The sequence below is a fragment of the Aythya ferina genome (genome assembly GCF_964211825.1).
Source record: "Aythya ferina genome assembly, chromosome: 15".
Classification (NCBI taxonomy): domain Eukaryota; kingdom Metazoa; phylum Chordata; class Aves; order Anseriformes; family Anatidae; genus Aythya; species Aythya ferina.
Window position 1 is genome coordinate 11465408 of NC_140314.1, and position 24644 is coordinate 11490051.

General features: G+C 51.7%; 1 protein-coding gene across 1 annotated transcript; it reads right to left on the minus strand.

Annotated features, from left to right (window-relative positions):
- Positions 1–1465: 1465 nt before the first annotated feature.
- Positions 1466–23965, minus strand: TRAP1 (TNF receptor associated protein 1). The gene is made up of 18 exons (XM_084537179.1): positions 23845–23965; positions 21903–22070; positions 20405–20487; positions 19869–20009; positions 12520–12591; positions 11642–11802; positions 10388–10497; positions 10126–10199; positions 7427–7582; positions 6965–7085; positions 6770–6839; positions 5475–5622; positions 4750–4935; positions 4249–4387; positions 3686–3771; positions 3108–3253; positions 2634–2706; positions 1466–2348 (listed from the first exon to the last, which is right to left on the minus strand). The coding sequence occupies exons 1-18, from the start codon at positions 23948–23950 to the stop codon at positions 2247–2249; spliced, it is 2142 nt and encodes a 713-aa protein (XP_084393305.1). The 5' UTR covers positions 23951–23965; the 3' UTR covers positions 1466–2246.
- Between the last annotated feature and the right edge of the window lie 679 nt (positions 23966–24644).

Genomic DNA, 24644 nt, shown 5'->3' on the forward strand with positions numbered 1-24644 from the left:
TACATGTATGTAAGATTTGGGTCAACGCACCCTCCCCATCCTGCTGCTACCGCTCCTTCCTGCATACAGAGCCCCAGGACTGTCACCACCTTTCAGCATGTTCGATGGGCACAGTCACAAAGGATTAGTTTACACTCCAACAACAGAAATATTGTTTGATCTTTTAGTCATAAATCTGTCATGGCAAAAAATTAGCACCTCAAGGGCTGCTGGGATTCCCAGAGGACTCCCAGGACTGGAGAGGTTAAAGACATCTCAGATGCTTCATGACCATCTTGGAGTAAGCATCCTCTGCTTCTGACTGCATCAGATTTTGTAAGCTAACATTCAGCTCAGGTGCTCTATCAACAGACACTATTTTTAGCCATCGTATCAGTGAGCACCAGGTGACCATCCTGCAGGCTGATGCACTCACCTGCAGTACGTTAGCCCGAGAGAACCACAGGTTTTCATTCCTCACTGTTCATGAAACACGCTGCACTGCAAAGGTCTAGCTATGGAGCCACACCGTATCGCTCCTTTCACGTGCCCTACATTGCATCAGAGCTTTGTACAATACCCAGTATTTTTTCCTGTGTATTTACACCGATTTTGATGGCAAAGGATCTTAAATCTGCTTAGAAGAGAAGAATATAGTCTAGACTACAAAGCACACAGCTGAACTTCACCTGTGTTGTCTACTTCCAGAAGCAAAGCCTTGTGTGTTTACCTGTGCCACCTTTGCTGCTGGCTTCCAGTCTGGACAATTTCAGGGTATTTATTGCATGATCAAGGAACTCCATCAAATCAAAAGGCAAGATGCCATCTAGGTCTTACCAGGAACAGAGGCACGACCCGCAGCCTCTAGCTGAGCAATACAGCTTCCAGGGATGTAGAAGGTGGCTCCTTGTTCTCAATGCCCCTTAAACTGTCACATTAATTCCATTTTTATACAGATGCAGAAGAAGAATTTCAGGCAACATTAATAAAACACCTAAAATGACACCTCATGCAGCAGACCCTTTTCATTCCTCTTTGCACAGCCAGGCTTCCTTTTGCTTACTGAGCTCATGGTGTTCAGGGAAAGAGCTGGAGGTTATCCTGTCCAGCACAGCCTCCCAACATTTAACCAAATCCAGTTTCAGAATCTTAATCTGGCAATTTAAGGATAAGGTAAACAAATGTCACAGCTGCCTCATGGCACCAGCTGAGAAAAGAATTCTTGTAAACCAATTTGCATGGTGTAAACCTGATGCACAGAGGGAAATCTCACGTGGTATTTTCTAACAGAATTCAAGGGTGGAGATTCTCCTGTTTTCCTTCCACACTCTGCTACAACCTACTGTTTTCACAGCCCTCTCTACCCACCACTGTCCAGTACCCAGTGCTCTGAAGAACAAAGCCTCATCTGACAAGAGAAGAAACACGAAATCACCTTCTGGAAGGCACAAAGACCAACAAAGTAAGAGGAAAAGAGAAGAGTGGAGCGATTTGGAAAAGAGGAATTTATTCATCATAAAGGTCAGCAAGACATGCAATTTATCCCAGAGAAGAGACAAGAACCCTAGAGACTTTCCAGAAGGCCGTACACTGGAAAGCTGTGCTCCACACACTGGAATACTGTTTCCCAGTTGCTTCTTTTTCTCTAAAGCGAGACAAGGATGAACTTGATTATTCAGCAGCTCAGTGATCTTTTCTTCCATGGGAATGTACTGACACGTTCCACCAACAGGATCTGTCTGCTAATGGCAGCAATCTATCTCCACGCCACCTAAGTTCTCCTGCCTGGTCAGAAGTCAAAGTTTCTTCACAAATTAATGGATTTTGCCAGGGCTTGTTCAGAGCACAATGGTGCACAAGAAATCGTTCTTCAGTGGATGGGGATATACTCAGAGAGCTAACTGGGACTCCACAGACCTAACTGGGACTCTTGCTGTTTTGGGAAAGGACATATCTAGAAACAGTGTGAAGCAAGGTTCTCTAGGCTTGTGTCAGAAATTTAAGCATATCGTTTTAGCAGCAATCTCTGGATTTTGCTCTCACTAAGAACACTGCACTTTGAACAGGCTGATGACATGATGTAGTAACTACAACTGGCTCCTGCCCAGGCAGTGATGGTTGGAAGTCCCCTGCATTCTCCCTAGCCACCTGCCAGGTGAGCCCCTCACTGAACAGTGCCTGCAAGCAGATGCTGCAATAGCTGACAGAGCAACTGCACTTGAGGAAAGAGATATCAGCACAGAGTTCATCCTTCAGTTTTCCAGGGCTCAGTTTTTCTCCAGGATTTTTGTGAGGAGTTCGTTCAGCCGGCTCACCATTGGTCTGGGATCTTCGTTCAGTCCTGCTGCTATCATGGCATTCTCATAAATCTGAGAAAGAGAGGAACACATTAAATAAGCAGCAGGAGCGAGGTGAATGAGAGCTGGGGAGGAAATGCATGTCACACTCCAGGAGTTGCATGCTGACAACAAGCATGTCTTCTAGGCAGCCTGGTAGGAAAACACATTGGCCACAAGCAGCAGAAACACACAGAATGGGAAACACAGAAGAATGAATCCAGCCTGCTAAAAGGGCTCCACCCTGCTCCCTGCCACACATGGTCTGCAAGCTGGCTCTGGGGAGGATGGTGGTGCCTTTGCAGGCCTGGCTCTCACCTGATCAAGTAACATCTGGGCCAGATCAGGCTGACTGTCCTTCAGCTCGTTAAGCTTCTTAATCAGAGCATGCCTGTAAGAGTAAGAGAGATCCATACTAAGATTTAGCTTTTTTGGACGTTTTTTTTTTTTTTTTTTTTTTTTCTCCTCCAGAATAAGCATCTAAGCCAAGGCGGGACAGAAAATGTTCTAACTAAAGGCCAAGACAGCTCCACCTTTCTTGCTCCTGTTCCAGGGGCTTCCCTCTTCTCTCCCATCCTGACCCTATAACCTCCGCAATCCTCAGAGGGCTGGACACAGTGTGGGTGTGTGGCTCATGTCCACCACACCATGTGGCCACACAGATCGAGGCACTGTAGCGCACGCTGCACTTAATGGGGAGAGTTCTGCTAACCTAGGGGCTTTAAGTTGCCTTCTCTCTGCTTCCACCCCAGCAGGAATGCAGTGCTTAGCACTGGTATTGCCACCCCTTACCCTGTGTTGATCTCTAGGGTGGGCTGCAGAAGCTGGGCACGCTCCTCTTGGGTCTTGGCCAGCTGCTGCATACGAAGGAAGTGTCGGGCAGCCCCCATCTCGAGCACAGTGATCATGGCAGGGTGGGTGTCCAGCCGTGTAGTCACCTGGGGCAAAAACAGCAATCAGTGCTGAGATGGAAACACACAATTCAGAGGTGGGTGAGGTTAAAGGACTCAGTCTCCTCAGCACAGATCCACACTGAGCCTCTGCACAACTTGTCCCCACCCCAGAGGAGCTGCCTAAGCAGGCAGGAGAGCTGGGGTCCCGACCGGCCCTACATAACCTAAAGTAGGGCCTGGTAAAATGGGCTTTGTTCATTACACATTAAGTGGTTCTTCCCATCGCCACAGTGACCGCCCAAATGACAAATACCAGCATTTACACCATTTACAGACAGGATGCACAGAAAGTGATTTTTCTCATACAGTCCACAGTAAAGTCTGGCAGGAGACCTCCAGTCAACCAGTGCCTTCACTTCCTAGACTACGATCTCCGTGGATCTTCTGTACTCAGTCACCCAGGCACAGAACACCTACCTTAACATCAGTGACTCGAGAGCCTAAGACATTTCTCATCCAGGCCATCAAATCCCCAGCCTCTCTCTCTGTCAGACGTTCTGCAGCTAGCAGAAAAAAAAAAGGGCACATCTAATCAGTGGACAGCGATCTTTACTCCTGATTTCAGTCCATTTCACACTTTCATTTACTTGCTATATTGTGAAAATGGGAATGCAGCACCACTCAGCACACCCTCCGTGCATCCCCTCATCCCAGACCACGACATGCCCACAGAGGGCAGGCTCTTTCCCTGCCAATGCCTGCCTCCCTCTGTCAGGGCACCAGGTGTGTGTCTGTTTTTAAAGCTCTGTGTATGACATACCACCTGCTTAAATTAGCAAATGTCTTAAACTTTGATCTACAGCAGCATGTGCGACGAAAGGGATCTGCAAGAAGTACAAGCTGCCTCCGCCCGTGAGAACTGCAGGATGGAAAGGAGTGCTCTTGCTCACAGACTCAGGAACTGCAAGAGTGCTGGAAGAGGCACACCCAGGGCGGCAGGACTGCATGCAGCAGGAAAGGCCAGGGGGACCTCACGATACCTGGGCGACTCTCCTCAAAATTCTCTTCCTTATAGTGATCAACAACAATGTCCGTCTCCACCGAGATCAGCTTCTTCTTGTCAAACTCCCGAAGGTGCAAGAGTGTCAGCTCATCAAATTGCTCATAGCAGAACAGGACCTGTGCCAAAAAAGCAGACAATAACACGTTGTTACCACGGATGGCAGGGCTGCAGCTGGACAAGTTCTTCCCCAGCAAGTGAAGCTGGGAACCAGCACTGACTCCAGTCCTGAAAGGGCCACCTGCCTGCAGAGGACTCCTACAACAACGCTGTTACCAGCACTGCACAGCAACTCCTAGGCTCCTGCTCCAGGGTTCAGCAAAGGCAATTAACAGATGTCAGAACCAGCAGAAACATCTAGATAACTGCACAAGCACTAACCCGCCTGCACAGGGTGCTACACTGCTCTGCTCAACTCCAAGATCTAGCTGAGCCCTGGGCTCTGGTGCAGTGTCCTGAGCACAGCACACTGCTCACCTACCTCCATGTCCTTCTTCTTCATGGCCTCAAAGTACGGGGAGTGCTCGGCCAGGTGCCGGTTGGGTGCACACAGGTAGTAGATGTTTCTGCTCCCTGCCTTCATGCGGGAGGCGTACTCGGTCAGGCTGGTCAGCTGGCCTGCAGGCAAGGCAGACGATTCGTAACGCAGCAGCTTCGCAATGTCCTCCTGAAAGAAACGTGCTCTCATGAGCTGGAGGCAGGCCACTATAGCTCTACCTGATCACTCCCAGTTCCAGGACCTCTATTTGCAATGGGCAGGCTTGTTTGCAGTTTGTACTTCTGCAAAAGGGCTCAGAGGATTCCGGGTCCCACCTTTCCTGCTCCAGATATTATGGAGGCAGAAGAATGACCTAGACGGGATGTAGGCCAAGCTCTCCTGGAAGTGGGAATCCAGCCTGAAGACAACAGCAGGGGTAAAGCCCTACTTTACCGCCTGCTGTAGTTCACATTCTATCAGTGAGGGCTGACAACAAGTGTGGGTACAGAGACTCTGCAGTGTCCTGAACTAGAGTGGGGAACAGCACCCAGTCAGAAAACATCAGTTAAGGCAAGGTGCCCTAGAGCATCCGTAGGTCGTCAGACCCAGAACAAGAGTTAGAGGTATGTAAGATCCAGAGAAGCAGCAGTGCCCCTCATCCCAGGTCATAGCAGGACTCTTTCCCATGCTCTTTCCCATCAGCTGCAGTGTATCAGGACTGCTGGTACCTTAACATCCTGCTCTGCTATCGTGACAATCCCCTCTCTCATGAATACTCCATAGTCCTCAAAGAATTTGGCATATTTCTCAGGGTCCTTCTTGCTCTGGTCAATGAAGAACTTTATCAATCTCTTCTGCAAAACATCTCGGAGTTTCCTGCAGCAAGAACAAGCCTTTTTAAAGACAGCTGCTAGACCAAGACAAAAGAACATCTCCCCATGCAGTGTTTCAGTGATGTGTTTGGAAACAAGAGGAAAAAGAAGAAACTCTAGGGCCACTGTCTCCTTTTCCCCAAGGCTCTGCATTTGTTCTTTGTACCTCAGTCAAGAGAAGTCAAGAGCTGGAGAGATAGCCAGGGCTGCTGTACAAACACAAGGCTGAAGCTCAAATCTTCAATAACTTCAGTGACACTGCAGTACCTAACCAACTGTGCACAGGACACTCATCGCACTCCCACAGCTACCCCTAAACACAGGGAGGAAGCAGCTCTAAAAGGGTTACACTGGGAGGACTCCTTTCTGACGGCCTCAAAATCCAGTGAAGTGGCAGGGTTATTCTCATGACTACAGTGGAGCTCAAAGCATTTTAGCAGCCGCTGAATGCCAGTTAGCCATTAAACCTAACAAGGTAACAGCAGAACCAAAATGCATTAAGAGCCTGCTCTTATCCTTGTGTATCAAGTTCCAGTGGTAGATGTTCAAGAGGCAGGCATGAAGCACAAAAATTAAGATCCAGGGGCATTTTATTTTATTTTATTTTTTTGAGGAGACTGGCCTGTTGGTGGTCAGCTTCACTAGGCTTCAGAACCAAATGAAAACCCTGCTGGCTGGCACTCAGCATTTGACAAGTATCTGTGAGAGCATGGCAGAGCTTTGAAGGAATTCTGGAGACAACAGTTACAAGATGCTGTTTCAAGGCCTACACGGTGACTCTAAGGTAGGAACCAGCTTCCTAGCACTGCCTGTTTGGTTTTGTTTTCCAAACCACCTGGTGGTGGAGATCAGACGCTTTAAATAGCAAATCCACTCTTACTGCTATTGACCAGAGGTACCAAAAGGCAGCCTAGGGCACAAATTGCACATGGCCAAGGAGGAAACAGCAGATTGTATGACAGCACACTGATTACACATCTTAAGATGTGTCCAACATGGCTGCGAAACTTTACACTCCGTGTTCACTTTACAGACCAAAGAAATTCTCAAGCATGGGAACGCTGCAGCTTGCTTACATCCACACCCCTCTGACTACCCCACAATGCCCCCTCCTCAACCAGCAAGAAGCCACACGAGCCTCAGCCTCTTACCTGATAAGGGCACTTTCTTGCAGAAGCTCCCTGCTGAGGTTCAGAGGTATATCCTCGCTGTCCACAACACCTGGAACACAGAGCGACCCTTGACCAGCGAGGCAGACACAGGAGCCAGGCTCAGGAAGCAGCCCCTCCCCTAGCCCCCTTGGTAGCCACGTTGCACAGCCCACTGCTCCTGCTCCCAGCACACACCTCTGAGGAAGCGCAGCCATTTAGGCAGGATGTCGGCAGCCTTGGTTTGGATGAGAATTTTGCGGCTGTAGAGGGCGACGCTGGAACCCAGTTCCCTGCTGATGTCGAACATGGATGGTTTCTGCAGGAACAAGAGACAAAGGTAACACCAGCACTGCGCAGGGTGCCCGACCATCAGCTGCACACAGCAATCTGCTCAGCAGCACCAGCTGCCCAGCTCATACTGCGGTCACCTTTACCAGCACTGAGTCCAGCAGGAGCTGAAATCTTGCCTGTCTTCCCTAGGGACCTACCTGAGCCTCCTCCAACCCCTCTCATGGCCCAGTACCCCCACCATTATCCTGTAGCACCCAACCCACTGCAGAGCTGCCACGCTGGATGCTCCTCCTCGCAATTCTGCCTAAGGAGCAGTCCCTGTCTCTCCTCCTCAGAGGAACTGGGCAGATGTCCCACTGCACGTACTTGCTCAGGCACATAGAAGATGCTGCGGATGTTGAGGGGAGCGTCGGTCTTGTAGTGCAGGACATAGCGGGGCTTGTCGTAAGCCTGAGCTATGAAGCGGTAGAACTCTTCATGCTGCCACTCACCGATGTCCTTGGGGTCCAGCATCCAGAGTGCCTGCGGAGGAGCAGGGAGATGAGTCCCCACCAGCCCTCATCACCCATGGCCTCACAGCACAAAGCTGCTCTTCCAGAGTTGTATTTTTCCCTCCAGGGTGCCTGAGCGAGGAAACGCCGTCTTTCAAACAGACACACTCTCCTCTGCACAGCAGGAGGGCAGTGGGGTGTAGTAATATTCACACACTAACAAATTACTGCCACTCAGGTGACCTCTGGTCACCTTCCATGCAGGAACTCTTGTCCTGCAGCACATCTAAGGCAGATTTGTTCAGCCCAAAACAAAAGGGGTTTGGCTAACCTCTGTTACTTGACACGTGTCACTGGCCAAGAGCATCACAGACAATTACCACAGCTCAGCTGACTGGCAGTCCTGGTCAAGCATCTCGGGGCTCAGACCAAGAAGCAAAAGAAAAGTGAAAGTTTAAGTGTGCCTATTCCAACCCACCTGTCCCCACGATAGGAGTCCCGTCCCACTGCAAGGTCTGCTGACTGCCTGTGAAGCAGGTCCTCCATTACCTGTTTTCTGCTTATGTATTTTGGAGCATTTCAGGAGTTGCTTCGTGAACAAATCGGCCAGCTGTGCCTCGGCAGCACAGTTTCACACATCAACACATGAGTTAGTCATGAGCTCCAGACCACGTCTTTCCCTGTGGCCATGCTTTCCACCTGCTGCTGCTCTGAACCCCACAGGTGCCCAGCATTCTCTGGAGCACTTAGCCCAGTGCCCACACCACATTTACATTCTCAGTACCTCAACACGAGATTAGCATCTAGCAAAGATTAGGGAGGTTCTGCCTAGTTAACAAACACTGGGACCAATTAACAAACTCTTGTTTCCAGCTGGATGAAGACTACTGCACTTACAACTCTTTGCCACTTGAGCCCTAAATACTAAAATATTTAAGTACTTAAGTATTTAAGTAATATTTATGTACTAAAACATTTAAGTACATGGAGTGACAGGTGTGATCGACCACCCTGGGCAGTGCAGACATCCAGCCCACCCTCAACCTACCAGTCCAAGGGATTCAGGGCTCTGGCAACCCTGCTGTGCTTCTGTATTCCTTAAAGCTGCTTTTGCCTCAGAGCATTGTTACACAAGCAGCTTCCTTACATTTCCAGCACACACAAGTGTCCTGGAGGGTTTGCAGGATCACAGGTAGGATTAGGGACTCAAGTGGGTACTAAGGTGCTTCATAGCAGCTGTTGGTAGGTAAAGTCCTGCTTTCCCAGAGTCTTACTTGTAGCTACAGCTATCACAGGCAGGATGGAAAAGCCTCTAATTCTATGCTGTCAGCTACATGGCAAGCATTCAAGATCTTATCTAGTAAAACCCACAGTAGGGATCTAACTACAGCTCTGTTTACAGTGAACTGATGTTGATGTGTGGAAAAATGGAAAAAAAGATCCCAGATAAAGAAGAGGCTTGAAACGGGAACATAGTGAGAATAAAGCTGTTGCCATATCCCAATGGAGAAAACACTTTCTGATATAAAGATAAAAGTACACGACTCCATTAAGCACATTTCACCCCTTGCTCTAGTACTGCTCTTCTCTAGGGAGTGTTTTCTATTGATTGTGAGGTAGGAAGACCAAACAGCTGTCTAAATTAAAAAACTAGAAATAGATTTAAGGGAAACAGCTAGAAAGCCTTTGGAGCAGAAACGCTATTATTGTAGGAATCCAAATAAATAACAGTCACTAATAACACCAATTGCAGAACATTAGGTAAATTAACATGATAAAATATTTAAGTACATCCTTGAAAGCTTGCACATTCGGTGCCACTTCCCAGGAAAAAGCAAACACACACACACACGCACACACAGACACTCTGTACCTACTCTCTTAAGTGAGGAAGATTTAACCAACCAGAAAATGAGATGCTGGAGGAAAAACAATTCATAGATTTTTATTTTAAAGATAACTACTTTCACCTAGGAGACTTCCTGCAACTGGGCCAGAACTTCTGACTAAGGTGGATCTGGCTGTATCATTTTAAGTGGTCAGAAAACATCAGTGTTTAAAAAAATGCAATTAAAAAAATTAATTAAAAAGCAGTTAAAAAAAATCAGACAGCGAGCTGAGATGCAACAAAACCCAGATGCCCACTGGCATTGGCTATCCCACAAGCAAAGGGCAAGAAGAACTGCAGCAAGAGGTGTCAGCACACTACTGATGTGAGCAAACCCTACACCACTAACATGTCACCTGGCTTAAACAGTTAGAAGTAGCACTAAAAGCACTGAGACAATCATTCTGATTAGGGAAGAATCCAGAAGATATCTGTAAATAAAAACTGCTTTGTCAACCTGCAGGCATTCCCTCCAACAAACGCCAATAGGCAGTACCAGACATGATTTATGCCAGATTACCTCCTCTTGTTTTAATTAACTTGTCACTAAAGGGTCTGTGATATCCTGGACAATCCTTCTGTGACTGCCAGAGACAGCAGCAGCAGCTTTATTGTGCTCCTGTCTCCGGTGGAAGATTACAATGGTTCATCTCCACCAGCAACCTGCCTGTGGCCCTCCTGCTTACCTGCAACGTGTTAATTCGTCTCCCGTTGAGGTACAGCGGGAAGCTGATGAAGTTGCTGTATTTTGTCACCACCTCTGGAATGGAAAGAGGACATCAAAGAGTCATGTTTGTGAAAACAACAGAGTAAGAATTTCTTCAATAACAGCATGTAACGGGTGCTGCAGGAGAGCACGGACACTGTACATTCACCTCCCACTCGTGGGGAACCAACAGACTCCGTGCATCCCCTCAGTGGGTAGCAGCATTTCCCTCCTCTGCTCACCCTTGACACGGTCTTCACTGGCAAATTCCTTGCACTCTTCTTTGAGGTGTATAATAATCTTAGTCCCAGTTCTGACACCAGAAGCTTCCGCAATCTCGAACATTCCTGAGCTAGGATTAGAAACAGAAGCCATGTCAGCTTGTGCCTCACATACAGCCGTGACGAGACATAAAAATATGTAATTAAACTGACAGCATGCACAACACCTCAGCACCAAGAGGAAAAGGCAAAAAAATCTCAAATGTTTGAATGCTCTCTGTGCCTTCGAGAAGGCTCCCAGATAACACGTCTGCCTTCCTACGATACCCCAGACTCCTCTCTCTACAGACACCAGCAGCCTCTGCAGGAAAACTTCAAACAAATTTCAGCTTGCATAGGCCCAACATTCAGCCTCTCCCCTACATTTGACAATTCGGGCTTGTGGGTCCATGCTCACACCTCCACTGGGCAGCAGTACCTGGCTGCAGTGCAAAGCAGCTGTGCCCTGGTGAAGGCAGCCTGTTCTGGGTGACTGCTCCTATTCTGCTGCTGAGTGAGTGCCACTGAGAGCACTGATGTAGCAGAGAGACAGGCCAGCCTTCAAAGTGTTCAGCAGTACAGACTGCAGTGCACAGCAGCTTGGCATCCCAAGACAGGCTGATGTCTCAGTTACAAGTTTTTTTTTTTCAAGAATTTAAATAACTTGGTAACTAGAATCATAGAAATACTTCAGTTCTAGGTGATTTTAATGGGATGCAGAGCTTCTCACCCCCAGGAGCTCCAATTTCAACAGGGTCCAGCACAGCACAGCTCTGCCACCACAGGTGTTTGCAGCTTGGAAGCAAGAAGCAAAGGCTGAGCACACAGACCCAGCCCACAGAAGACACGTGCCTACAGAGCCACAGCACTGCACCAGCCCTGCCTACCAGGGGTGCCCTCGAGCAAAAAGCCAGGGAACTAGACCAAAGACAGCAAATTTCTCTCTCTAATCTGGAGTGCTGCTAAGAGAAATGCCTGCCAGCAGGGAAGGAACAGGAGAGGCAGGTACTGTCTTTGTCCACAACATGCCTGCTCTGACAAAGCAAGTTCGTCTGCGGTTGTTCACCCTGGCACATTTGGCCACGCTTTCTTGCTGTGTATAATCTGAGCAGGATCTAAACCAGTAAGCCCAGTCATGAAAGACCACACAAGCCCTGTCTTGCTCTGCTCAGCTTTCAGTTTGTGCCTGATCTGGATGCAGCCCCTGCACATTTCCACCCCTTTCTGCAGCCTTACCCGTCTGAGGACCAGTGGTAGCCCGGGCTCCCCGGCTCTGCAGACTGTGAGAACACCTCCACTTTATCAGCAACCATGAAGGCCGAGTAGAAACCCACTCCAAACTGGCCGATGATTTTACTACTGGCTTCTGCTTGGCTCTGCAGAGCATCTAGAAATGCCTGGGGGAAAAAAGGAGGAGACATAAACCAGTGCATGAACTCTGGGACTGCTGTGGGGCTGCGACCTGTCCTGTGCACACTTATGAAGCCCTACAGCAGGCACCATGGGCCTGGCCGCTCAGCACCCACATCCCACACCTCTGTCAGCACTCAGGAGGGTGACTGAGGACAGGGTTTCTCCCTGAGGACATGGGTTTCTCCCTAAGGGAATACGCCTGTGGAAAAGGGGAGCATCACCCAGGGCAACACTCGCTGCAAGGAGCAGTAAAGGAGAACAAGGGCTCGGTCAATAAGGAGCAAGCAACCTCAGAGTAGTGACTTGGGAGAAAAAAAGGTAAATATGACAGTTTGCCAGCATGAGGACACAGCTGCTGCCCTCCCAGACGCAGTGTGAATGCCAAATGAGCATGTGCCCCTCCGTAACGATGGCCTGGGGAGGAAGGCACTGACTTTTGGGAGTGTGGGCAGGCAGGTGCAGCAGCATTACACACGGGGGCCATTAGTGCTGCTTCGGCACCACAGGCCTCCCTGGCACACAGCAGAGACCATTAAGAGGCAGAAGACTCCACAGGAAGGTTTCACCTTCCAAGAGGGGTGTATTTCACAGCTGGGCTGGGGGCCAAGGGAAGAGACAATGAGAAGTTACTGGGAGAACAGGAGAGACTGTAACTGGAGAAGGCTTCCCGAAGGGGAGGAAGGGGTAATGCCACAAGTTACCTTTGAGCCCGATCGAGCAATGGTACCAAGGTTAGAAACAAGCTCCTCCTGGGTCATCCCAATACCTGTGTCCTGAAAAAAAAACCAAACAGCAATAGCAGCTGAAATAGCAGTAGAGAACTGCTGTAGCAACCAGCACCCAAGCAGCTCCTACCTCTGCCCAGTGCTCTCACCCAGTCACTGAGAGGTAAATGCAACAGCAGCAGGCTTCCAGCTGGGACTGCACCTGCACAGAGGCAGGGCAGCAGGCACAGAAGGGACAGGGCTCTAAGGGGCAGCCCCAGCTGTCTTGTGGCTATAAGTCATTAAGAAGTTTAGAAACTCAAGCGTTAGATGGAGAGAAAACAGAAATGTGCCAAGACTGGCTGGCGTCTGCACCGCTCACACGACACAGTATGACAGTGCTGGGAGGAGATCTCGAGCCAGGTCACAGCCTCCCTGTGTGTGCACGAGGCAGCCTCTGCTCCTCAGCAAGCACACAGGGGAGCGAGGAGCAAGAGCAGCAGCTCATTTCCAGCCTGCAGGTAGGGAACTGATGCCCTCACCCCAGGAGTCAGAGTAGCAAATCCCTTAAATCTCGGGTAATGCAGACCCTTGGCTCCACGCTCTGCTTTCGCTGGTCTCCTTCTCCTGCCTGTTCTTTCCCATCCCCTCTCCAACTCGCAGTGCTCCGCAGAACTTGAGCATGAAGCTGTCAGTGTCCAGAGCCACGAGTCTGAGAGCTGGGCACTGCGGTGCCCCCAGGAACAACCTAACCCCAGCTGCAAGCACAGCGCCCGGGCCACCCTCAGTGCCCAGCCCAGGCTTTGAAGGCACGGCTTCATCTTGTCCCCCGTTTATATAAGGATTCACACTCCTGCATGCAGAAAAACAACTCCCTGCTGCTAGCGCGTGCCCCTCAGGCAGCAAACCCTGCAGCCCCATCCAGAAAAGGCTGCGGCACAGCTCAGACTAGGCTGCAACTTCAGTAGTTGTCACAACACATTTGCACAACCCCAAGGCAGCATGGACAGCAAAACCCAGCTAGGAACGGCCGCATCCTCACACAGGACCGCAACAAAAACCTTTCCCACTCACAGCCAGCGTTCAGACTTGCTCCACGTGCACCTTCCAAAGAAGCCAAGTACAAGCTAGCGGCCTCTGCAATGCGACTTCTGAAAGGAAGGAGCCATTCCTCCTCCCAAAATCCAGCAGTTTCTTCTCTACCTGCCAGAAACATCCCGAGAAGCCACCCTGACAGGTTCTCTGAGCCACTCGGTGAGGCGGTGGCAGCGTGAAAATGATGCATGTGAAAGGTGATCCTTGCTCAGGGGAAGGACTCAGCTCTGCTCACGTACTTGTGCGTGCAGCTGTCAGAGCTGACAGCTCCCTGCGTGTCCCAGAGCGCGCTGACACGCTCCGAGTGCTGCCGGTGGCAATTCGGCTGGCTGGAGTCAGCAAAATGAGCTTGAGCAGAACCAACTGCTGCTAGGTGGCTCGGAGGTGGGATGCCACAGAGATTTCTGGCACAGCACGCTTCTACCACCCATGTGGGGCACTCGGTGGGCTCATTTACTAGAGAATAAGATGGCATTAAAAATACCTGTACCTATCTTTTGGTCTAGTATTTAACTCCACCGAATGATCAAACTGTGGTCAACTTGTGAGGTTGCTGAGTGAAGTGCCACGTGGACAAGATATTTTTCTGCATCCCCACAAGGCACAGCACAGCAACACCCTCCACGTGATTAAATACGGTAAGGCCAGTCACAGGCATCCTGGCTAAGCGGGAAGATGGCAGGTAAAAATCTCAACAGTGGGAGATGAAAAGCCAGGAGAAACAAACAGAGCATGGCAAAATCTCAGGAATCTGACATGGTCCCTTCCCCCAGGGAAGGAAAGGCCAGAAAAAAAAAAAAAAAAAAAAAAAAAAAAAAAAAAAAAAAAGATGTTAGATGTTTTCAGCATCTGGTTCAGGTTTCCTTCGTGCCAGACCCTGCACAGAACTCTTAACTCCTCTGATCCATGCCTATTTATAGCACAGCGTGTCATTCCCAAATTCCAGTATGTTAAAAAAAATATCCCTACCCTGTGAATATATTTGGCTATTGAATTCAGAGCTCCCTGCCAAACGTACTGCAAAATGCTTAAGGACAGTTCCTAGAGACCAGGTCGATGAGGGTGAATTGCAGCGAACAAAGGGAGCCCGGCTGCAAACACCGCCCGGCCACCGGCAGGGGAAGCAGAAAGCGTGCCCCGAGGTGGCCGACCCCAGGCCCTGCCTCAGCAGGCACCACCAGGCAGGAAAAACCTGGGTGGATTCAGATGGGAACGCCACCGAGACTCCAACTGCTCCTGCACACGGGTGCCTTGGGCAGGAAGCACCCTGTGGTCCCACGGTGATTTACGAGCACTTTCTATGGGTGATCAGCCAGCCTAGCTGCAAGGACTGCTGTTGCTTCACCACCAGCGCTGCGACTTCACTTCCCCTGCAGAGAGCTTCGAGCCCTCTCTTCATCCTACAGGAAAGTTTCTGCTAGTTGAGAACAGCCAGAGCAGAGCTTTTTGTGAAAGCACAAAGCCAACGGGACATGGGTCCTCCACAAACGAGGAGAAGTGAGGGATACGTTCAAAGTTCAAAGCGTGCAACGCCACTCCACAGCTTCGCAGAGAAACCAACTGCTGTAAAGCGTGACACAGATCCAGGGCACTGACGCTTCGTTAGCTGGAGGCTGATTACAGAAGCCCTTCTGTTGCTCTGCTGAGTTATGATCTACTCACCTGGCCGAATTTCCCTTCTGGGACTTCTCAGGGTGCCCAGTTAACAGCCAGCCCCTGAGCCCTGAGCCGTGCAGACCGGAGGCAGGAGCACTGCGGTCCCCTGCTGAACCACACATCTGAACAGAGCAACGCTTCCCCTGAAAACAACAGCAGCTGCACATTTGTTTTCAGCACTCTTTTCTTTTTACATGGAGACCTCCTAGGTACAAAGCGTGCTGTTGGACCGCACTGGACCTTTGTTCTTTCTCTGCACTTTGCTCCAACCCTCCTGGTGCGGGTGCTGGAGGCGTGCAGAGCCCACCCTGCGCAGCTACGGCTGGGTGACTGCCTGGCACGCAGCTCGGGGCTCCCACCACCACACACCGTCTGCCTGCTCCGCAGTCCTGAGGAATTCTGTCGTCCTCGAAAGACGTAAATGAACACCTTCGGCCCCACTACCCATCTCATCAAATCAATCTTGCATTCTTATCAGACTTTTTAGTAAATTAGAAACAAACAGCACACAGTTACAGCAACAAATCTAGTTTAAGGTAACAAATTGCTTAGTTTAGCTGGGAAACGGGAACCTAGGTAAAGCATCATTATCTTTGCTCATTACCTGAGTCCAATTTAAGGTATTGCAGAGCCTTGTTACCCAAAACAATCCCTTAACTAAACAGTCTGCTGCCTTTGCCACAGCTGCATCTGAAAGAATGCTTGCAGTTAGATACACGTTAGAGCTACCGTGCCCTTCCCTTTGCTTTGTGGCAAAACAAAGCAAAACATTGCAGTGCAAAATCTCAATGGGGCATCAGGAGGACATCGACTACCTTATAAAATAAGGACATGCTGCTTTCGCCAACTACCAAGATAATAAAATCCCCAAATGTCAGATTAACAGCTGTCCCCCCATTATTAAACGCGTTGCTTAAGGAGACTGAAAACCCACACGACCAGGACAGGGGCCACACCAGAGCAGCATTCTGGTTTAGAACCCATAACGAATGCATCTGCAGCAGCAATGAGGGGAGGAAACAGCACGCTAAAATTCATGCGTTCCAATAGAAGGTAAGCTTGCCTAATACACAGAATAAAGGCAGAGCCTGATGCTTTCTTTCCTTTCCAGTACCATCTATTCACATTATCACATTATCCGCAACAATGCTGGGCATCGCCACAGGCGCAGCCTCCACCCATCCAGGTCTCAACGCCTGCTGTTCATGAAATTACTTCCTTTTATCCACTGAGAATTTCCCATTTTTAAACATGATGTGCTCTTATTCTGGCATGAAGAGAAAGAAAACAAAAGATTCTGCGCTTCTTTCTCTAGGCCACAGATTATTTGAGATGCATTTCTATGTCTGACTCCCCGGCTTACTTGTTAAAGATGATGCAACGACTGGAAGCTCAACCCACCCCTGCAATCAGAGGCACATTTCTGTAAGCTTCACTCCACCCGAGGCTTCCCCAGGCACAGAGAGCTTCACCCCACGTTTCTGTCCGTGCCAGCACCCTCAAGCCCAAGCAGCAGAAGGATGCTGCAATGCTGCACGCCTTCAGGATGCAGCACGGTGGCACAGGGTGGCTGCCAGGAGGAGACCCAGCACGGAGCAGGACCAGCTCTCCACCTGCACCACGCTCTGTTGGAGATGTGGGTGCACCTGCACTGACCTGCTGAAGTCCAGAAGACACCTCAGGTCCTTATCAGAGCCTCAGGACAGCTCAGTCCTTGCTGCAGACCGTTTATAGCTCAGAAGCCAGGAGAGATCTGCTCACTGATCCAGGGAGCTGTTGCATGGCGGGGTGAGTGCTGTTTGCAGGCATTTGATCTCCTCCCAAACACAGCAAACTTGTTATTTCGAGACTTTGCAAACACTGCTTTTGGATGATTGCAAGGGCGAGAAGAAAGCCCAGCACAGGGCACCGAGCAGCCCAAAATCTAGCAACAATTACACCGCTACCCCTGTTAAAAGAGGAGGCATGCTCCCTCGTCCAGCAGCTCTGTGTGTGCTTCAGACAATTTCTCCTAAACCCTCCAGCCCCTCGGTTCACGTGAGCACAGGGTTATCAATCAGCAGGTGGAGCACTAGGGCAGGAGTGCGGCCACCCCAGAGCCCGGTGCCATCACCACGTATGGGTGCTGACACCAAGCTCTGTGGTCATGGGGCTTTGGGGTCTGCTCCCACCTCAGACACACATCTGTACAGCCTCAGCAGACAGAATTTCTGATCTTTCCTCAAGGAAAACACACCCCTCATGTTTTCAAGAGGATTTTCTTAACAGATCTGACCCCACAGGCTGCAGCTGCTACCAGATGGAGCTGCCCCAGACACAGAGCAAGGCAGTTTTCAGAGGGGTGGAGGAAACCACGGCGTCTGCTGAAACAACGGGGCTTTGGTGAAGGCACGAAGGTGGTGTAACCTGGTGGGCTGGACAGCAAACTCCAACACTCACACACAGCGTTCCCCTCTGAGCAGGCACATTGGCAATGCTTAGGTAGCAGCCCCTGAACGAGGACTCAGTTCTCCCGGCAGAGAAGCAAGCAGAGCCGCCGTCACCTCACAGAGATGAACGTGGTCCTTCATGGGAATGGGATCATCCCTCCCCCGGGGATGCGCCTGTCAGAGGCCACCACACACCACAGCCCTGCCACTTCTCAGATGGTGAGGCACGAAGAGCTGCTGCGTGGTTTGGAACAGGAGAGGAGGCAAGATTCAGCGGACCCAGGGGCAGAGAGCAGCCTAAAGATCTGAGAACAAGGACCTAGGGGTCAGGGTGAGAACAGGACCTTTCTGGAAAAAAAACAGGGTGACCGCTGCCAGAGATGACACATGAGGAACCTGCTGATTCTGTTCCAGTGGGTCCTAGTGGGGACAAAACCCAAAACGTTGACTAAAACACGTCCATCTCTGCCTCGATCACTGCGGGCAAGGTTTTTTTTGCACCTCTGCAGTCCTGAAAGGTAGGGAGATGTTCTGAGGGTTGCTCAAAGTAATCCTTAAATTCGGTACATTTCTTCAAGAGGTTATAAATAAACCTTTCACTGGAGGTAAGGAGCTTTAGGCACTGTTGAGAAGGCAAACCTATTAAAAGAGATTGGAGCAGCGCTGCTCTCTCTCCCTTCTCAGAGCACGGCACTGCTGCAGTTAGAGGCTCGCTCATTTAGTCGCATTAGAGACGCACAGGCAACCAGATAGGGGGTTATAAAAAGATAAATCCCTAAGAGCTCCAGTTGGGTGTGACGTCAAACACACGCTATCTGCAAGGTGGGCAAACAGGTCTCTTAGCCAAAGTGCCACCGCTTCCACAGCCAAGGACAAGAAGGACAAGGCTGGATGGGGTCAGAGGCTGCGGGAAAAGGGAAAGAAAGAGCAAGGCAGGGGTGATACCCTGCTCGGGGCTAAGCGAGAGCTCATTAAGGAGTCAGTGTTACACAGCAGTCAGAAAAATGCAACAGTCAGGTGTGATAGGAAAAGCAAAGCCTCTGCATTACAATCCGAGGATCTTTGGGCTGGTAATCATGTTGCCCACTAATGATCGCCAGCTTCCCCATGGCAACTGCAGCCACTTGTTCTGCAGAGAAACAAGTGTAAAATAACTGAGCAGCCTCTAACATCAAGTGCTTTTGTCCACGTGAAAAATAGCAGACCGTGTGCTTTGCCTGTGCCACATCCCTCCGGGAACTGCTCTAGTCATCCCTCACACCCGCTGCCGTCTGCTTCATTCTCAGATCTCCTGAGAACAGGATGAAGTTACGCTCTCATAGATGATGTTGGTCCACAAGGAAAGTTTCCCGTTTGCCACCTCTGCATGAATATATTTGCCATGAAAGCACCAAAACTGAGCCTCAGCCTTCCATCCTGGACAATGGTCACCAACAAAAGCAATCGAAGTACAGACAGCAGCATCAGCTCCACCTGCCCTCACCACGCTGAGGCCCACAGGTGATCATGCTTACAGATTCCCCCACTCCTGCTAAGCATTTTGTCACCAGTAGTGAACTAGTAGGGAGCCAGGACTGCAGAAAGGAGGACAGGCAGGTGCCATGGTGCTGCCACAACCCACAGTCCCTCCTGTGCTTTAGGGCAGAGCTTCAGCTGGGCTTGGCCTGCTCTAGAGCAGGAGGATGTGGAGATGATCAGCAGTGGGAAGCTCTGACCACCAGCCCAGTATCTCCCAGCAACCCAGGTGAGAGAGGTCTGCTGGCTCCCAGGCAACACAGACCTGAGGAGGGAAGAGAATTCCTACACAAAGGTCAGGATGAAACCAGACTCCCAACTTCTCCACCACTGAGAAATATACAAACAACCTAGGAGGCGCACTGAAAGGATACTGGGAGAAATGCTTCTGGAAGCTCCTAAAAGGAGAGGGAGGAGCAGCAAATTTTCCTGTTAGGGAAGTTTGGGACAGATGAATTGGTAGTTTCCCATCAAATCCTGATGTACCAGCTTCACGACCCAGAGCCCAGCTGAGTACAGAACGATTCTTCAGGCAGGTTTGGGAATCCAAGGGGCTGCATTGCCACTCAGCTCCCACCGCTCCTTCACAGGAGCGAGGCCAGTGGTGAGAGCAGCAGGAAGGAACATTCTCCTGTTGCTAAAGGGAGGTACCTGGATAGTGATGGTTCCCTTTCCACCGTCCGTCTGCAGGTGGATCTCCATCTCTGGCAAGGCCTTCCCTTCTGCCATCAGCCGGTGACGCAGTTTCTCCAGTGCATCGCTGCCATTGGAGATCAGCTCCCGGATAAATACCTGGGGAAGAGACAACCTGACACTGCAGCCTGGCCTTCTGCACTGCACGGGGCTCTCAGAGCCCAGGAGCTCATTGTCAACCCACAAACTAAATCCCAGCGTGCTACAAGAACTGCCTTTCCCCATTATCTGCCAGGAGAATGGTTTGTCTGAACTCACTAACAAAGCACAGAGCCTCTGAAGCCCACAGAGGAACCTTGGCCATACTTTTCAGATTTTCAAGGTGGCTTAGAAAAGACCATTCAAGAAAGGGTGGGATATGAATAGCACAGGATTTACTGTGAAACAGAGCAGGTATTCTTCCAGCTCAACGGCTGTGAATATAACCCTTGACAGAGACAGGACTTGGCTCACAGAAGTTCTGCCAGCGCTGGGGCAGGTGGCAGATGCCCTACCTCCTTTTCTGAGTACAAGGAACGGGCAACGATGTCCAGCAGTTTCTTCGTTTCAGCCTGAAACTCATGCTTGGAGGCCGCACCTGGAATCAAACCAGAAACACTTATTTAAGGTACTTCACCGGGGTCATAATGGGAAATCTGGCAAATCTGCATTCTTACCATGTACTTCAGCTTCCCAGGAGTGAGAGTGTGAAGTGAGACAGGACACAGGCAGCTGTGGCCTCCAAAGAGATGACAACAAGAGTGCCATTTACACACCTCTATGCTGCAGCACGCTTTGCCAAGCAGATGCTTGGCCTCTGCACCTCCGCTCCTTGCATACAAACCTCAAGACAGGCACAAACTGCAGTGCCTGCACGTTGGTCACCATGCCCAGGCTGCGGTCAGGTAGCCAGGAGGGAAAGATTCCCCTTGCTCCTCACGTGTGGCCCCGTGTGATCCCCAGGCACCCTGTGAAGTGCCCCCATGGCATTCAGCCTGCCTTCTGTACCCTTCCTTGAGTCCACCTGCACGTGCCCAGCTCCAAGAGCTTCTGCAGCCAGCTGGTTTCTCTCAGGCCAAACAACGCTCTGAGCCTTACACAGAAAAAGCCAGACTCAAACGTCTCTGTGGGACTGGCATGGGTATACATTTACACCTATTTATGCAAGTGGGTGGCTGTGCCCTAGAAGAGAATTTTCCTCAGAAAGACTAAAACACCACAATACTTCAGCCGAGAGACCATCCTTGGCTTTTTAAAAACAGCATTTCTCCTGCTAGAGGCTTTAGAGAACCCTAAAGCAATAAAGGGAGAGCCACAGGTCACACACCCGCCAGGCCTGGCTGGTAAGCACCTACGTTCCCTGGGGACAGAGGCTAAGCTGGGATATGGACAGCAGCAGGAGCAGTGCATCAACCCTACTGGGAGCTTCACAGCCTGGCAGTCACAGCAATACCTGCCAGGAAAGCCACAAGAGCACAGAGTTAGGATGCTATTTCTGTGCTCAAATAACTCATGCAGTTTTGCTTTAAAGCACCTCTCTCTGGAGATGTGCAAGGCAATTCATTCTAATCAAAGCGCTGACAACAGGATTCTCATTAGAGCTTCATGGTCCACAGCAATGTCCTGGGCAGAAGCTGTTTTGGGGACAAAAAGCCTCTTTTCAGGCAAACTCTAGTGCCTGTGAAGCCTCTACACATATGCATGACAGTCAACTGCCTGGCTAATCTCGCAGATGCAACTTGTTCCCGCAGTCTTGATGGCCTCATTTCTTACTAAAGGCCATTCTAATTTGCACGCTCCAGTTTGGGGCGGGTGATGGTGCAACGCAGATTCAGGCTGCGATCTGCTGGCTAGGATGGGACAACCACAACCCACACCTCCTCCAGAAACACCACCCCAGAGGGCTCACCCTCACGGTCAGGGCACAGCTACACCCAGCCAAGGCTTTGTCATTGTCCTGGCTCTGTCTGCAGCTCGAGAGTGCTCCCACGAGACAGCAGTGTCCGTGCCCACCTTTGACGTTCTCTGTGTTGCTGATGATGGTGTGCAGGGGCTCCTCTTCCTTGCTCTCCGCTGTCTGCGTGCTGTATGTCCGGCCAGCAAAAACGCAGGTGGCAGGAACGCTGTGTCGGAGGCTCCAACAACGGAGTATTTCCCTTGGGAGGCATGCTGGGCCTCTTGCTAGAAGATACAATTCAGGATGTTTCAGTAAAAGACACAAGGATCAGACGCAACAGGAGCCCTCTTTAAAGGCCCCATTTCAGTAGTCCTGTGGGGAATGACACTGGCCAAGCAAGACCGAAGGTCCCTCGTGACACTTGCCATTCCCCTCCGGGAAGTTGCTGCCCCAGCCTGTCCCCTCTGAATCCGAAGTCGAGCCAGAATATGGCAATGTGTGACCTTCACAGTGAATTAACTGGTGAGGAAGAGGCATTCTGCTGCTTCCACTGGTGTTACCTTCTCTGGATGGTAACTAACACTCACCATCAGGCACACCCCTTGGCACCAACATCCTCCTGCTCGCTTTCATCCCACCAGCAGCAACTTTATGAGCTCACTCCCCTACCTCCGAACAGCTCCAGCCAGCCCTGCTAGGCCCCTGTGAGCAGCTCCTTTGTGGCAGTAAATACCTGCCTGTCACAGCACAGGGACGACATCCTCCAGCCAAGCCAGCTCTGGGATAAGCAGCACGTGGAAAACGAGGGAGCCAGGGGATGGCACAAGCCCCGTTAAGGACTAGGGTTCCCTTTCGCCCTCCTTCCAGCCCTCACCTCACGGTGCCCAGGTGAACTAAGCCTTCTCTCTGTGGGGAGATGAAACTAAAGCCAAACCTGGACACCAGAAGACAATTTACAGCGCTACAGAGCTCGTCCCAAAGCCAGTTGCTCGGTGCTGTGTCTCAGGGGCAGCTCGCACAGCCTGGGCCCCAGGGACAGCCTGGGGGGGCACAGACCCACTGGTGCTGGGGACAGGGCTGGGGTGGCCTTCCCCGACCTCACAAGGAACACAGCTGAACCGGGCTGTTGTGGGGGACAGGTGACCAGAAGGGGAGGAAATGGATAAACAACAAACGTGGCTGGAGGCAGTGACAAGCCCAGGCTTTTCTTACAACTCATTTTGTGCTCGTAGGCAGGGGAAGGAGGCAAGCTCCGCACCCTAGGGCTGCCAAAGGCATGCCTTCAGGGTGTCACTGCTTTAGACGAAGGGGTACAAAAAAAACAAACAAAACACCACCAACAACAGACAGAACTGGGAGCCATTTGCACGGTGAGTCCTCACAGAGCAACCGTGAGCGTTTTGGACACCGCTGGTTTGGTTTGGCCGCACGCAGCCCTGGGGCACAGCTCTCCTCCGCCTGCCCCAGCCTCATCACAGCCCTGGGCAACGCCGGCACCCAGCCCTTCTGGCCCTACCTCGCATCCTCCAGCTCGTCCGGGAGGTCTCGGGCTCTGTCCACAAGTAACTACAGCCCCAGCCCACCCACCGTGGCAGGCACTAACAGCTCCTGCCCCAACAGCGGGCTCTGCCGCTCCAGCCTGGGCTCTCCCTCGTGGCAAGAGCTACGACTACGGGCAGCAGGGCCCCACAAGTGCCGGCTGCCTGCAGGACCCCCAGCCATTCACATTTTTTTGTCTATTCGTTTTTTGCCTCCCTACCTCTACAGCACAACAGATTAATTATTTTAAAGGGCATTTTTCGATCCGTGCCACGTTTGGCCTCACCCCCCCTACCTAACAGCCCGTCCCGTGCCAGGCGGAGCCCCGGCCCCATTTCCAAACCGTTTTCGCCCCGTGCCGGGCCAGCAGGCGACAGCCTCCGGGCAGCCCCGGCCACAAACCCGCGACCCCCCCCTCACCGCGGCTACCGAGGAAGCCTCCCGGGACGAGCGGGGGAAGCGGCACCCCCGTGCCCCCCGCCCGGCCCCGGGGGCTGCTCCCGGCGGGGCCCCGCTCACCTGCGGCCCCCCGCGGCCCGGCCCCGTTCCCGAGCCCGTTCCCGGCCGCGGCTCGCAGCAGGGCCCCGAGGCGCCTCCCCCTCCGCGCCGCCGCCGCCGCCGCCATGCCGCCAGCTCCCGGTGCGGCGCGCGGCGATGGCGTCATGCGGCGGGCGTGACGTCATCCCCGAGGGGAATCCCCCCGAATTCCTCCCCCCGAATTCCCCCCCCACTCCCGGGATCCCCCCCACCCCCCCCCCCGGCCGCAGCTCCAGGCGCGGGGACAACGGGGCTGCCCCCCCCCCCCCTCCCTCCCGGTACCTGCTGCGGCTCCCGGTGGAGGCCTCTTCGTGCTCAGCCCCGCAGCGCCTGCCCTAAAGGGGCCCGGGGGGAGCACCGGGGGTGACCCTCGGCTGCACGGAACGCGCGGGCAGCCCCTGAGTGCCGCTACCAGGGCGGCAGAAAGCAGAAAGCAGGGCCGGGGACACAGAGCAGGGCAGCAAGGTGCTGCTGCTGCTCAGCGTTCAGGCCTGAGCGCCGCCTTTCCCTCCGTTTCCAGCCATTTGTTCGCGAGGGTTTGGGCTCAGCCACCGTGAAGATCCTGCACCAGGCTCCAGCTCTTCTGCTGTGAAATCCTGTGGTCCTCAGGTGCTGCTCCTCACGGCCAGGACCACCCCCAGGAAACACCGGCAAGGCCCTGGAATAGCAGACGTCCGTCCAGACTTCAAATATGCTGAGCTTCGTAGCAACATCCAAAGGAAACTGGACCAAAACCTCTCTATGGGGCTGCAGGGGCTGCACTCCAAGCCCAGCCTCTGCTC